This window comes from Mytilus galloprovincialis, chromosome 13, assembly GCF_965363235.1.
Source record: "Mytilus galloprovincialis chromosome 13, xbMytGall1.hap1.1, whole genome shotgun sequence".
NCBI classification, from domain to species: Eukaryota; Metazoa; Mollusca; class Bivalvia; order Mytilida; family Mytilidae; genus Mytilus; species Mytilus galloprovincialis.
The window spans coordinates 13,127,691-13,144,200 of NC_134850.1; the positions used below are offsets into that span (position 1 = coordinate 13,127,691).

The 16,510-nt window shown below is 34.4% G+C and overlaps 1 protein-coding gene across 2 annotated transcripts; it reads left to right on the plus strand.

Moving 5' to 3' along the window:
- Window positions 1–5,251: 5,251 nt before the first annotated feature.
- Window positions 5,252–15,481, plus strand: LOC143056906 (uncharacterized). 2 transcript variants are annotated; one of them, XM_076230090.1, is made up of 6 exons: window positions 5,252–5,605; window positions 7,073–7,194; window positions 7,754–7,909; window positions 8,624–12,589; window positions 13,609–13,768; window positions 14,312–15,481. In XM_076230090.1, the coding sequence occupies exons 1-6, from the start codon at window positions 5,567–5,569 to the stop codon at window positions 14,456–14,458; spliced, it is 4,590 nt and encodes a 1,529-aa protein (XP_076086205.1). In that variant the 5' UTR covers window positions 5,252–5,566; the 3' UTR covers window positions 14,459–15,481. The 2 variants fall into 2 exon arrangements, with proteins under 2 accessions (XP_076086205.1, XP_076086206.1); XM_076230091.1 differs by lacking the exon at window positions 5,252–5,605 and adding an exon at window positions 6,103–6,144 and having other exon boundaries at window positions 14,312–14,473.
- The last annotated feature ends 1,029 nt before the right edge of the window (window positions 15,482–16,510 follow it).

Below are 16,510 nucleotides of genomic sequence, written 5' to 3' on the forward strand. Positions count from 1 at the left end.
ATTAATAAGAATATAAAAACATATAAGACTGACGTACTGCTTATCTGTAGTCATGTTCTTCTTTTTCGGTATCGGCTTTGAACTAGACATGAGCTAAAGGATTAAAGTAGTAAGATCTGAGGGTTTTTATGATACCGTAAAAACGTAAGGTTCTAAGGTTCTACCATGGCGACCACCGGGGGATTCCCCTCACATTAATATAGATGATATAATCCGATTTAGAATGTAGGACGTTTGTCACATATTGCGACCATTGAAAAAGCTGTAAATTATATAACCAAATAAGGATGTTAATTCCATATACACAAATCCGTTTAAGGACATATATAGATATAGGAAGATGTAGTAATGTAATTTTAGTGACGTAACGAACCTCGCATTAGCATTAAAAATGTTTTCCCTTCTCAACCAATCAGAGAGCTCGATTGAATTCCCGGGGAAAATTTAGCTCTTGCAGATATTGTCTGCTAGAAATCATTCTCAGCCCAGACTTCCAGGTGTGTAGATGTAAGGTAAAAAGGGGAATTTTCAACCATGTGCGCGATATTTTTGGAAGTGGTCTCGGTAGGAATCACGCGCTATTTTTTTATACTATAATTAGTGTATTGAAGAAAAGGTGTTCTACAATATTTTTAGGTAAGAAATTCCCCCTCCTATGATTTTCATGTACATATTTTGAGTGACTAAAACTGGCTGGTTTTTGATCACGGTTTGCATTGGAGATTTAGCGGAAAACTTTGAATATTTACGTGTTGAGGCGTGAATTATTTAGAAAGCGGTTCGCTGGTTAAATTATGAGTTGAGTTTTTGAAAAGTTCTTTGAACTGAATAAAAGTTGTCAGTTGGCGAATAACGAGATTCGGTTAACTGTTCATCTGTTCAGTTGTTAAGGTTAAAGTTATTTATAACTTGCGGGTTAAAGCAAGTAGAAGTTCGGAGTCATTATTTGTTGGCATTCACGTGAGTGACTCAAATCTATGACTTGAACTTAAGGACGGTAAATTTAAGTATTAAAGTGTTAACAAGCGAAATCCACATGCAAGCCCTGATCAGAACGGCAGAGTGAGTCGTTAAAGAAAGTTAGATACTGAAAGAATTTATTTTCTTGGTCTAAGAAATCTTGTTATAGACTGCAGAAATGGACCATTGACTCGCAAAACTGTAACTCATTAAATGTGCAGCTGATTCATATTCGTGTTGTCTAATAAAATTTGTATCTTACTGAATTATTTTATTGCAGAGAAACGCCTTGTCCCTTGCCTGAATTGATCCTTCGATTAAAACTCGTCCTGATTACTTCCCTTGGTATTGGTAACAACCTAGATTTTGAACCTCCCACGAGTCTGCGTTTCATGGTTTGCTGATTACAGATTATTTAAGTGAGAGCATATTCAGGACAGAACGAGTCTTATGTTGCCTTAGCTTCCCTTTGGATATTTATTTTCTGGTATTTGTCGGTGTATTTGGTATATAAATCCTACTACAGGTTTGGAAATACTGAAATAGATTTGTTTTAAAAGTCTGTTATTTTTGTGGTGTCGTACTTGAAACGCCCACACTTTTTGGGTCGGGCTATTTACATTTGGTCCGTCTGTCTGTCTGCCCCTTTATTTATTGTTTACCTTTAGGTTTATGGGAAATGTTTTAGTTTTACTCCAACCCATACAGATCTATAATATAGAATTAGTGTAGGACGGTACTTCATACTTGAGCAATAAGAATACCTAGACATATTTTTAGAGGTGCAGTATACTACTCGGCTACTACCCTAACTGTAGTGTTAGGACTGATTTCTCTGGTAAACTGATATTGCCAGATCCTATATTTGGTAACAGTCCAGACTGTCATTTCAGTTGTTCACCAAGTTCTACACTAGGATAGCATGACTGCGGTCAAGGTCAAAGGTTAGGATCTAGTTGGCCCTCTGAGTAGACTTAAGATCTTCTTTGTTTACCTTTGGTAATAGAATCCAGAAGTCACACCTTACTGAGACTTGGAGAGTACAGAACATCAGAGACATCTTGTTCCAGAACACATATTTTAAATGAATTATAAACTGGTGGCATAGACCGGTAAAAATTATACCTAATAAAACTCTTTAAAATATTCTAGTCGGGCATCACTATTATAGAAGTCCTAGAGCGAAAGCATAGGCCGAACCTACCCTCGAGATAGATTAAATGAAAAGTTGGGTTGCTGTCTAGTTTATAGAAAGTATAGGTTAAGGTCGCACAGACAGTACCCCAGTTTCGTTTCACTGGCGCCCAATTCCAGATATGGGGAGTTGCACAGTTGCTCGATATTTTTGTAAAGAATTTATTTCCCGCTTTGGTGTGCCCAGAATTTTTCTGAGTGATCAAGGACCTTGTTTTGAGGCGAGGCTTTTTCAACAATTATGTGACCTGTTTGGTATCCATAAGACTCGTACCAGTTCATATCATCCAATGACAGATGGTCTAGTGGAGAAAATGAACCATACATTAAAAAATGTTATTGCTTCATATATTGATGAAGGTCAAACCGATTGGGATGAGTGGTTACCATTTGCCCTAATGGCAATACGCTCCAGTGTTCAAGAAACTTATGTTTGGTAGGGAAATTAATATTCCCCTGACCCTTTTACATGAACCTTTACCCTCAAGTCCACCCTCCCATATAGAATATATAGGGAAATTACAGGACAACATCAATAAAGCGTATGATATTGTCAGAGGTCATATGAAAACACAACAGAAAAGGCAGAAAGTCAATTATGACCTGAAGCAGTCTGGGAAACCCTACAAGGAAAATGATCTGGTTTGGTTATTTACACCTCGTAAAAAGAAGGGACTGTCCCCAAAGTTGCAAAAATTTTGGGTAGGACCATATCGCATAGTCAAGAAATTGTCTGATGCAAATTATATGATCCAACTTGAAGGTTCTCTTGCTAAGCGAATAGTCCATTATAATAGGTTAAAGATCTATGTTACTCCTCACCCTGATAGGACTTTGGTTAAAAAGCCTATTATTAGCCCTCCTCAAAGAACCCTTTCTTCAGACGAGGGTTCAGAAACTGAAGATATGAGTAATGATGAGAGTGGGAATGAAGAGGGTGTGTTCGATCAGCAACCCCAAACCCCACCATCTATACCCGGCAGACGTAGGCGACTTCCTCCTAGGCGATTTAGAGATTATGTCTTTTATTAAACTAAATATACTGAGCTAGACTGAGAATCCTGTTTTGTAGTTGTCTTGTCAGCTGTTTTTATGTGTATATATTTGTTTTTATTTTCTTAGCCACCGCTGCCACACCACTAAGTTTTGTAAACTCCACATAATTATAGATATTAACATAAGATAAGGTTTATGTCTGCTTGGAATGAAAGAAAAATTAAATTCCTCCTGTGATCTTGAATTGGAACATAGTAGAAGGAATTATTTTGAGATGATGTATTAACTTGCTTCAACTAAAAATTGGTTGTTTGTATTGATGTCGTATGGTCAAAAATTGCCTGATGTCCATGCGAACACCCAATTGTTTTTTTTTTTTTTTGTATTTGTTTTTTTTTCTTCTAAAATTGAGAAATAAAATCCATTCCAAGCCAGACGAGTAATACAGGTATTAGTGTAATGATGATGTATTTTATTTTTTTATTTTTGTTATTACGATAGTACTGAATGAAGGTTTCAACTGAAATTTGATGTTCTTTTTCTTGCTCGGATTCTATGACTGAATCCTATTAAAAGCTAATTTTATAATTCAGATTCACTACAGTTTAATTTGTCAAATGTTATAGTTCTTGTTAATAATATAAATTCAAATAGTTGGAACTTTCATTTATTATATATATTTAATTATAAGTAATGAGGGATAAGGGTTCAACATCTGTTCGTGGTTTACAACGCTGGATAAATGGTGGATCGTGGTGTCTCCATAAAAACGTCTGTGCGTCCTATCTTAACACTTCCATCGTGTAATATCAAATCAATGAAAGATACAAGTTAATTTTTGTGCGAAATATACCAGTTAGTGCCTATAATTCAACCGATATTCATACAATATTGTTGCTATAAGCTATTAAAAAGGAAATTGTGTTTGAAAATGTCTGTGAATCTATGTGTAACCAGGATTAAAATCACGGTAAAATTCTATGGTGGAAATTCACTCAATTGGTATGACTGATATTTATGTATCGCAAGAAAACTAACCAACAGTTAGGTGTTGGAGGAGGTAATTACCACAGATAGATTTTATGAGGTGTTCCCCGGCCTACTCCATGCAGGATGTCCTATTTAGAATTGAACTGTATCCAAGTTTTTGAAAATTAATTGCTTTGTACAACAAAATACGTATTATCAATCGTTTTAGTCTCAAACTGAGGCGATTGTATAAAAGACATTTATACAAAGTATCTAAACTTACAATACCAAGACGTCTAGAAGTATCTAAACTTACCATACCAAGACGTCTAGAAGTATCTAAACTTACAATACCAAGACGACTAGAAGTATCTGGAGAAATGGATTCAGAACATTCGGAGTCCGGCTGATAACTTTATTACCTTCTAAAACCATGGTAATTATCATCAAAGGGAAATTTATCCGTAAACTCATCAAAGGGAAATTTATCCGTAAACTCATCAAAGGGAAATATATTCATTGTTTTATCCGTAAACTTGTGTCATTGGTTTGAAAAAAAAAATACCTACAAATCTTGGAAGTGCGTCAGATCTTTATCATTATTCAACGCTTACACTGATTTCGTGTTGGTGGAGATGAACTTTTTTCGCTAGGAATCAGGTGTTGAACAAGGACTTTCGTTTCTTTTATTTTAAGAAAAACATAATGTAATTGGCTAAGTATTCAGTAAAGTGCTGTTTCAATGGATGTCACAGAAAAATGCATTTTTCTCATATTTTAAATGATTTTGAGTTGTAATGAAGGTAGCTAATCAATCCACTGTATAATAAAGAGATAATATAAACAGTCTCATATGAAAAGTTTATTGTTGAATAAAGTATTTTATAAATGAAGTGTTGAATTCCCTGTTTTTTGCATGCTCATTTTGTGACATGGTCTGATGACCCAAAATCAAAGTTGTTTTATAAACCTTTTTTTAAGAATGGCAACTAGGTAAGAAGGATTTACAGGTAATAAAGTATGCTTGGCAAGGTTTAGGACACTAAAAACATGAAAAATCTTTAAAAATAAGGAAAAAAAACTGTTTTAATGGTCACGTTGTCGGACTAACATTTTCTGTCTTCTTCCTAAGTGAAAATGAAGTATAAGTTATGTTACAATATAGGTCAATTAGCTGTACGGAATATCTTGAGGCTTGAGCTAATTATCTAAAATATAATAATTCATCATGAAAATACAGCTGAAAGTTTTAGTTTTTTCAGGAATTGTCATTAAAGTTTACTCTTGAAAATTCGGTCCACCCGTTACGGGCGAACATTTCAATTTTCATTCGTAAATTGCCAGCTCGGTTTTTGTTTTTTAACGTTTACGACAACACATTTTACGACAATCGCGATTCGCTTGCGGTATTGCCGTCAACCGTTCTTTTTTACTGGAGGTCAACGACATGAACGGGGTGAACGCTCTTTCTGTCCAAACAAACGATGTAAGTTACGTCCGAATTAATTTTACGTCCAACATTCAAGATTTGCATAGATTGATCAATTTCTTTTATTATATGATCCGATATTCTCTACAATGGCTACCATAAGTCACGGAATCAATTTGCTTCAACTTCGACAATAACTTTACCTTAAATACTACCGTATAAATGAAAAATAAAGAGGTTTTAAACTGTTGACAGTGTAAATCGGACATTATTTTGAAAATAAAGACGTAACAAGGGACCGATAATGTTCTGTCGGACGAACCTTAGGACAAAATCTTGTAATGTCGGACGTAACAAGGGACCGATAATGTTCTGTCGGACGAACCTTAGGACAAAATCTTGTAATGTCGGACGTAACAGCTTTTTAAATGGACAATCAGCAAATGTTGGACAAACAAACCACACATTTTAAACGTAACAAAGGACAGATAATGTTCTGTCGGACGAACATAAGGACTAAATATTGTAATGTTGGACATAACAGCTTTTAAAATGGACTCAAAGTTCAGATGTTGGACAAACAAAGAGACAAAAAGGTACTGTTTGACCATAGTGGACATAAATTATGCGAAAAAAATCTTTTTGTTTCAGAGATTATAATACAAGTATTGATTTTTTGGTACAGACAACCCTTGCGTATATTTACATGATTTATGCAAGGCCATATTAAATTAAAAAAAAATCCTAGATTTCGGAGATTCTCATACCCCCTCCCCCAACTTTTATTTCCCACCCGTATACATTTTTTAATTGATTTTCAAAATTGTGTACCAGTAGCAAGAATTATCTTGTGATTCAGTTTGTCCTTTCCAGCTTCAATTTAATTCTTGAGATTTCCTTGTTTATGTTGTTTATCATGTTTAGGATTTTTTTCGCCAGATTTTTGTTGAGAAATCTTTTTTTGATGAGAGCCAGATTATTTTTAAGCCTAAGTGCTGGCCAGGATTTTTTTTTATTAGTCCAAATAATTAAAAAAAAAAAAAAAACCAACCCAAGCCCCCAAGAAAAAAATACTTTGGTTAGAGGCGTTAAAAAGAACCCAAAATTTTCGCCTGCTGTCTCAAAAAAATATACTTAACAGAAAAGAACACCAAGGCTAACCCCTTGAAGTTAAATGGTCAGTCCCTAATCAGAGAATAATAAAATAAAATACCCTGCCCGCCCAAAATTTTCAGAAAAGACGGATAATATTCTAAGAATTTCTTATTATGGCCTAATCAATGGTAACAACATTTGTTAATGCTACATGACCAGGAGAGGAATATGTTCCGCAACGATTACCAGAGAGAGAGGGGGGGGGAATTAATCACAATTTTATAAATAAATTTAGACAGTTCAATACGCATGATAATCCTTTTTTATATGTAGGGAAATAAAACTGACCTCCCTAGTTAAACACAATATTAATCTTAAGGTGTATGTAATTAATGTAATCAATATTAAAATAAACATAACCAATTGTAGAAAAATGCTGAAAACTGCAAAAGATGGCGGGACCAAAGGAAAAATGATCCAACCTTCCGACAAATTCAGGCCGAGAGGAAAAAGGAGGAACGGAAAAGCAGAACACCTGCACAGGTTGAAAGGTAAAAAAAAAGTAATAAAATAAATATAAGATTTAAAAATTTATTATATATTGGCTTACAATGCAAGTGAGTAAAATACATAGATAGATCTATAAGTGTATAAAATAAAAAAAGAAATCATATTGGCATACTTTTAGATCCATACGCATACGTAAAAGTTAGAATGTGTAGAAAGCGAGTTATATAATGAAACATGGAAAATATCAAGCATGTTTAAGTGACGTCACAACCCAAGACCCTACAAAATTCATACACATAGGAAATAATCATTGGGTTATGGTCTTCAAACGCTAATGTAGATTTTATTTAAGTTTGCAATTTTGATTAAAATTTACTTGTTTTCCACTTACTTGGCTTAAATCTAGCCTGTCTGATGAAGGTTAATCCAGAAAGGACTTTAATGTTTAATCCATGTTGTCTGTACAGCACATGCATGTAATCCATATTCTTACTTTAAATGTAACTTAAACTCTCTCTCTCTCTATATATATATATTATATACAAAGGAGATCTGATAATTTACAACCAGTTAACTCTAGACGCATAATTTGTGTTGTAGAGATAGGAGTACTGCTCGAGAAAGAATGAGGAGATATAGAGAGAAACAAAAAAGTAAAGAGACAGAGAAAGAAAACCTACAGTTAACATGCATTTTGACTAGAAGCCAGAAGGAAAAACAACGTGGAAAGTGGAGAGATGCTAAGAGGAATTACAGGTACAAAGGATTCAGAGGCAGATTATGGGGGGAGGCAGGGGCCCTTTTTGGGAAAGATTTGGTTGATTATATATGGATTCCCTGAAGCATGACCGGAGCCGGCCCCTCTTAGACAATCACTGGGTCCCACTTATGAAAAATTCTGGATCCGCAACGGGGATTTAATGGAGTAAAAAAAGAAAAGCAATAGGTGGGCAATATTGGCTTCAAATTAGTCTCGCTGACATTTATCCCATATTTTGTGTCTATCTGATGAGTTAAGCCTTTTTCAACTGATTTTTTATAGAACTTTCGTTCTAATGTTGTACTGTTCTACCACTGTCCCAGGTTAGGGGAGGGTTGGGATCCCATTAACATGTTTAACCCAGCCACATTATTTATGTATTTGCCTGTACCAAGTCAGGAGCCTGTAATTCAGAGATTGTCGTTTGTTTATGTGTTACACATTTGTTTTTCGTTCATTTTTTTACGTATATAAGGCCGTTACTTTTCTCGTTTAAATGGTTTTACATTGTCTTATCGGGGCCTTTTATAGCTGACTATGCGGTATGGGCTTTGCTCATTGTTGAACGCCGTACGATGACCTATATTTGTTTAATGTTTCTGTCATTTTGGTCTTTTGTGGATAGTTGTCTCATTGGCAATCATACCACATCTTCTTTTTTATATTATCATTTCAATCATAGTTAATCATTAAAACCTTTCTTACTTCAGGGCAAAATTAGGGCCTCAAAAGAAAAGAAGAATCAGAGAAAGAGACAGAATTTCAAAAGTTGAAAAACAGAAGAAAATGGAACCAAAGGAAGGAAGTGAAACTAATGATGCTTTTGTTGATGATGATTATACACATGCAGCAAAGCGAAAGGCCTTCAGTAGACTAAAGAAAAAAATGCCTTCAGAACCAAAAAAATTTGTATCCTTAATTCAAACATGTATCTTAAAAGCAACACCTAGAAAGAGGAAATTGTTTTCAGAAACACATTTAACACCTTCAAAGAAAGCTAGACTGGATTTTTTGGAAGAAAGCATGGTGTCTTTGAAACAAAATCTAGATATCCAAAAATCATCAAATGCCAGAAAGTATAAAAGGAAAAGAAAATTGATAGTATCTGGACTGTCTAGATCTCTCCGAAAATATAAGAAAATAAAAACAATGTCAAAAGAATTAGGTATAAGATATTGTACCATGCTGAAATGGTCACGTGAGAGTAATTCAGACTCTGAAAGAAAGAAAAGAAAAGATGCATTGTCAATAGAGTCAACACAAAAGGTCAGGGATTTCTTTGTTAAACCATACATATCAGTCAATAATCCCGAAAAGAGAAAAGTTGGAAAAGATTTGAAACCAAAACATTTCTTAAATGTGTGTAAAAAAACCGCATATCAAACCTTTAAAAATGAAAATAAAAATGTCAAGGTTTCTGAAAGCAAATTTTGGGCCTTAAAACCCAAACATGTTGTTCCCCTGAAGAAAGGTAAATTCAGAAGTTGTCTTTGCGAAAAATGTATAAACGTGGAGCTAAAGTTAAAAGCCTTAAACAACAAAGTTATTGCAAACAAGAATCCCAGCAAACAGTCAATCAAAACAGTTGCTAACAAATATGAAGCTAATAAGTTAACAATGTGCGAGGTTTCTAAAGGTGAAGATCCGAAATTACAGTGTATACAGAGAAAGTGCCAAACTTGTGGGGTTAAGCAACTAGAAAATCATTTTCATGAGCTTGGTGTAATAGCAAACACAGATGAAACAGTCAATTGGTATCAATGGGAGACGAAAAAGATAACAGAGCCTAAAGTTTCAACAAGAAAAGTGTTGGCTTCAAAGTCCACATATGTTAAAGATCTACTTCAAAATTTGACAGAAGACATGACAGAATTTTCTATCCACTTATTCCTTGCCAACTGGCAATACAGACAATTTTCGAACTTAAAAGAAAATATACCCGCAAATATAATGGTATGCATAATGAACTTCGCCGAAAACTTTTGCACCAGATACCAAGATGAGTGCCAAAGCGCTCATTGGTGCTATGAGCAGATCACAATTCATCCAATCGTCTGCTATTATAGTGATAATTTAGGGAGAACAGTCACACATGAAGTCGTTTATATATCAGATGACCTAACACATGATGCAAACTTTGTTGATTATTGCTTCAAAAACTGTATTAATTTCTTGCATACAAATTTGTCACTTAACAGGCTTAATCAATGTCTTCAATTCACCGATGGCTGCTCTAGCCAATATAAATCGAAAGTGCCTTTCTTTGATATAAGTTCATACGCTGAAGAATTAGATGGGATTAAAGTTGAGAGACATTTTTTTGGGAGTGGCCATGGTAAAGGACCTGCTGATGGCTGTAGTGGAGTTGTGAAATCTGCCATAACAAGAGGGATAATAGCAGGAAATGTTCTTTCTAGTGCAGAAGACATTTTCTCCTTTGTAACCTCAGATTTGACGAAAGATGCAGACACATTTAAGAGAACATTTTTGTTGATTGACAAGAAAGATGTACCACGATCAAGGCCACTAAGGAACGAAGCTGTAACTGTTCCTGGAACAAGACAGTTTCACTGTGTAAAGGCAGTTGCCCAAGGATTGATCAAGACAAGAAGAGTTTCATGTACATGTGTTGTATGTCTAGACATTGAGCAAGGAACATGCATAAACAATAACTATGTAGATGAATGGGTAGAACAGACCTTAACAAATGACCTTAGAAAATTGAACCAGAAATCAAAATCGAAGAAACGAAAGGTGGGTAAAAGAAAAGAAACATTAACAAACATGGAATCTGCTTTGAACCATGAGACTGTAGAAACGCATGAGGAATGTCAGAATAAAGAAACACATGACACCGAGATCATAGAAACACACGAGGAACCTCAGATCGTAAAATCACTTGACGAAAGTCAGATCGTAGAAACACACAAGGAGCCTCATACTGAAGAAACACATGAGGAATGGCAGATAATAGATACACATCAGGAACCTGGCAGGACCATAGAGCCCATCATTGAAATTTCTGTTGACAATGACATGCGTAAAACTGTTTTTCAATATATCTATGATGACTTCCAAAATGCATCAAGCTTTGAGGAGCTTCAGTTGATATGTACGAGACATACTGATTTAATTGACGAAATTCCATTTCTTGGATCCTCCTGTCATAGTGTCATTAGCACAGCCAAAACTGTTGACAAACTTTCTCTAGACATTTGGCCACAAGATGAACCCCAAAAACATATATTAAAGTATCCAGTCTGTGTGAAAGGAGATGGAAACTGCCTTCCCCGTGCAGGTAGTGTTCTAGCAAATGGAAATGAGGAGAGTCATTTAGAGGTTCGTACTCGGATGGTTATAGAAATTGTTACCCATGAAGATGTCTATCTAGATGAATATTATTTGAATAGGGGAACTACTGGGGAAGACAAGCACATTGTTAACAATTTGGTGATGTACTCTGACAGTTATATTGCAGGTGATAGAATAACACCAGCTGTAGCAAGAAGAATACTACGAGAAGATACATTTAATTTTGCGAAACTTGGAGCATATGGTAATGCATGGCTGATATTTGCTTTGTCAAGCATATTGAAGTGCAGCTTATTTGCAATTTATCCACAAAAAGGAAACCCAGTTGTCAGAAGTCATCTTAACAGAGAGGTTTGCCCAAGGATGACCAAATCTAGTGATGTTGTTTATCTAATGTGGACAAGTACAAGAACAAAGGAAATGAGAGATGAGCACTGGATCCCCAATCATTTTGTGCCTGTTTTGCCTTTACAAAGTAATGATCAGGAAAAAGGAGACAATTCATTAGTGGAAAATAGTCATGACTCAAGTACTAGCATTGACTTCGACTTTGATTCCTTTTCATTGTGTTCATTAGAGATGCTAGTAAACCCAATTGATATTGATTTGATGCAGCCTGATCCATTGACAGAAGTCCACCCAGAGGTCGATTTGATGCAGCCTGATCTATTGACAGAAGTCCATCCTGAGGTCGATTTGATACAGCCTGATCCATTGACAGAAGTCCACCCAGAGGTCGATTTGATACAGCCTGATCCATTGACAGAAGTCCACCCAGAGGTCGATTTGATGCAGCCTGATCCAATGACAGAAGTCCACCCAGAGGTCGATTTGGTGCTGCCTTATCCAATGACAGAAGTCCACCCAGAGGTCGATTTGATGCAGCCTGATCCATTGACAGAAGTCCACCCAGAGGTCGATTTGATGCAGCCTGATCCATTGACAAAAGTCCACCCAGAGGTCGATTTGATACAGCATGGTCCATTGACAGAAGTCCACCCAGAGGTCGATTTGATGCAGCCTGATCCAATGACAGAAGTCCACCCAGAGGTCGATTTGATGCAGCCTGATCCAATGACAGAAGTCCACCCAGAGGTCGATTTGATGCAGCCTGATCCATTGACAGAAATCCACCCAGAGGTCGATTTGATACAGCCTGATCCACTGACAGAAGTCCACCCAGAGGTCGATTTGATACAGCCTGATCCATTGACAGAAGTCCACCCAGAGGTCGATTTGATACAGCCTGATCTATTGACAGAAGTCCACCCAGAGGTCGATTTGATACAGCCTGATCTATTGACAGAAGTCCATCAGGAGGTCAAGTCAGTATCTGATGGAGGCATTGATAGACAGATTGCCAGGTAATAAATTGTAATGATGTATTTTTATCATGCTTTTGTTTTTAGTGTCCTTTAATATTCTTCACTTTTTTATAAAAATAAGGCCGTTAGTTTTCTCGTTTGAATTGTTTTACATTGTTTTATCTGGGACTTTTATAGCTGACTATGCAGTATGGGCTTTGCTTATTGTTGAAAGCCGTATAGTGACCTATAGTTGTTAATGTCTGTGTCATTTTGGTCTCTTGCTGACAGTTGTCTCATTGGCAATCATACCACATTTTTTTTTTATATTATGAACAGATGAAAACAAATTAGACTAAGTTTTCAAATCCACATTAACATTTCACTTTATCTTTGTCTTTATTACTCAGAAAGTATACAACACACAACATTGAACAAAGAAATTTTACATAATTGTTTATTGTCATATAATCATGATACTAGTAATGAAGATGTACATTTTCAAATTTTGGTGCATTTGGTCAAATATTTTAAAGTTATTAGGTTTAGTTAAAAGTTATTAAACTGTAAAATAACTTGTATTCTCCAACAGCTATCCTACGGGGACGTACCTCTGTCTGTCTCATGGCAATGATTTATTCCCGGTTGTTGTAAGTAAAGTTCAAAGTTTGAAATGTCAACACATGTTTTTGCTGTTCATTAGTTAATTTAGCAGTTATATTTATTTGCAGTTATTCATTAGTTATCCACTAGTTGTTCGTTAGTTATCCAATAGTTATTTGTTTCTTAATTTGGACAGTTATCCATATTAGCAAATTTCTAAAAAAAAATCTGAACAGAAAACCAACAACTTATTTACCAATGAATATCTGTTTAGTTAGTTGTTAGGCTGTGTTTTTTTTTTTTTTTTTTGTTTGGGTAATTTCTTACTATGCAGATTACCTGGTAACTGTTTCGCATAGCTATCATGAGACTTGCATACTTTTCTTATGGATTTATGTATGCAAGACATACAAGTGCTTTGTGAAACAGTCACCAGATGATAACTTGCTCTCACACTGATATATATGTATTTACAGGTTACTCATTGGCCATGGATACTATACTTTAAGAAAAAGAAAGGCAATATTTGGTTGGCTAATGAAACTCCCTTTACCTGTTCTACTCAGGACATTGTGCAGGACTTGTCTGCTCCTGACATTCAGATGCTTGGTCGAAGTATGGGTTACATCTTTCGTGGTAAGTTAAGTAAAATAAATAGATTAAAATTTATATAGTGATTTATTTGCTAAAAGGCATACGATACAGTTACAGAGGAAATAAGGATTGACTTTTGACAAATGCTTGAAAAGTTGAACCTTTGTGCTTTTTTTATTCTCACACCTTAGTCCAAAATTTATATAAGCCAAAATGTGTTTAGGCTTTCATAACAGTACACTTAGCCAAAAACTAAACAGAGCGGGCAGTTGGAAATTTCTTTTCATATGCAATTCTTATCATTAATAAATTAGAAACACATCCCATTTGTCTTCTGGTGTACATAGTTTTTGTACTTTAAAAAAAAAATGTGAACTAAACTTATAAAATGACCAGAAACTAAAACTTTGAAAGAAATTATCTCCACATGTGTATTCTGATTTTGATACTTAAAAGTATAAGGTTTATAAATGAGGTTTTAGAGAATTTATTTATATAATAATAGTTGTTTTTCATTAAGGAAATTGTGTGCAATGAATTTTTGTCATTTTGATTCTTTTAATTTAAATTTTCTTGTTCTTGCAGATTTTCCAAATGGACCAAGGAAGACAAAGGAGACTTTTAATAAATAAAATTTTAGGAAGTTATTGTACAGTGTTTTTTATGTTGCCTGTGTTCACACAGAAGCCACATTTAGGGATCACTATGGCACTATCTGTCGTCCTGCGTTAGCGTCACAAAATTTTCCTATACACTTTTCAGTATTTCTTTTAATAAAAAAAAAAGAAAAATATCAAGGAACAATCAAGATTTTGTTATACTTCAGCTTTGAAGAAGGGGGTCTGATGTTGTAGAAATGTCCATTTGTCAGAAACAAGTATTGTCGTATTAAACATATTTCTCATGAACTACTGATCATAGCTATTTGATATTTGGTATACAAACCTCAGTTAAGGATCCTGTACTGTTCTTACCAATTTCATACTTATGCAGCACCTACTTATAATTTACGGACTTAGTTTATTTTTTACAGATGTGCTTTTAGTGGAATAACAGGTGTATTCTCATTGATCAGTCTCTCACAGGCATCATCTTAATTCATAAGAGACTGAGTACTGCCCTCTAGAATGTTTCGTTTTCGTGTGAGCAAAAATGAATTTTAAAATATATAAAATATTCTGGAATTCATGATCTTAGAACCAAGATCTTTCAATAGAGGTACATAGAAGTTTAAAAAAAAAAGCAGGCTAGGTGCTCTAAGACACATCCAAAAGTAATATCACATAAATGTATGTGTTTCTTGATTTTAATATGAAATGTTTAATCTTGAATGGGGTTAAATATATCTGAAAATTTGAAAAAAAACTATTGGATGTGTTTCGTCCTAATTGAGGTTAATGACCCATACAGTGCATTCAGGACTCATCAGTTAGAAATACACCATAAACTTGAGTCAACTAAAACAGACAACGCAACAGTGAATTGAAGTTAGTAAGAAGATAAAATATAACTAAAAAAGCACATGGAAAAAAAGAAACAGGACAGACAGAAAACAAAAATGATTTTGGTTAAAAAGAAACATGCTTTACAACAAATGACATGAATAAGTCCACATTGACTGTGAATCAAAGTCAGTTAGATGTTCAAATTCAACTAAAAAAAGCACATGCAAAAAAGGAAACAAAAAACTTTAACAAACATGATTATAAGTAAAAACAAACTTATTTACAACGAACTAGTCCACATAAATTTAAAAACAGTTATCAGACCCTTCCTGGTCTCTTCGTAAGAGGTGCCCATTTTTAAATTGCCATTTGGATCAGTAAAATGATGAATTCTGTCCTTCCTTTGTCCAACAGGGAATATATTCTGTCCTATGTTTGTCCTACAACAAATGAATCTGTCCTCTGTTCGTCCAACAGATTTTTATGGTTTTAATTTATCCATTTATTCAACAATGAACCATTTTACCTCTTGGTGAGGAACACCAGGTGTAGATATTAGTTTAAACAGCATAGTTTTGATTTTGTTTTTGACTTTGAATGATGCAATTGGAACAAATTCTCTTCCAAAAATGTCCATGTTTGTCCGACATATTTTAAGATTTTTCAAAATTATTAGTTAGTTTTTAAAAAATTTAACAAAATTATATACTTTATTTGAAGATCTTATGAACTGTCAGAGGAAAATTGATATATTTATTAACTAAGCCTTTGTATAATGGGGGAAAATTTCATTTTTGAATGTCCTGTTACGTCCAACATAACCTTCGACCAACATGCTATTCAGGTCTAATTGTATGTTTTCTGACTAAATAACTATCTTTTTACATGTAAAAACCTAAACTAGAATCATTTTCCTTTCAGAAAATCATTTTATTATGATTGAAACAGCTACTTTTAAAATCATACATTTTGTCACACACTGGCAACACTATACTGAATACTTAGCCAATTATAAATAGATGTTATTTCGGTTAATCATGACTAATTCAATATTAATATCGCCTTACAATTTATTTTTCAGGGTTAAATTTCAGAAACCAAAAGTAAAGATATATTAAAATTATATTGGGAAAATAGATTTAAAGATTAAAAATGAATCCCACTGTACTTACTTTGGGACATAGTTATATTCGAAGATTATCTAATTATTGTAAAATGAATAGGATGTCAACCAACTTTGGTATTACTTATATTAATGGTATTAGTATTACAAATTGGAGGTAATGACATAGATAGCCATAATTTTAAGGTTAATACTTTTATAGAGACTTTTAAAGAG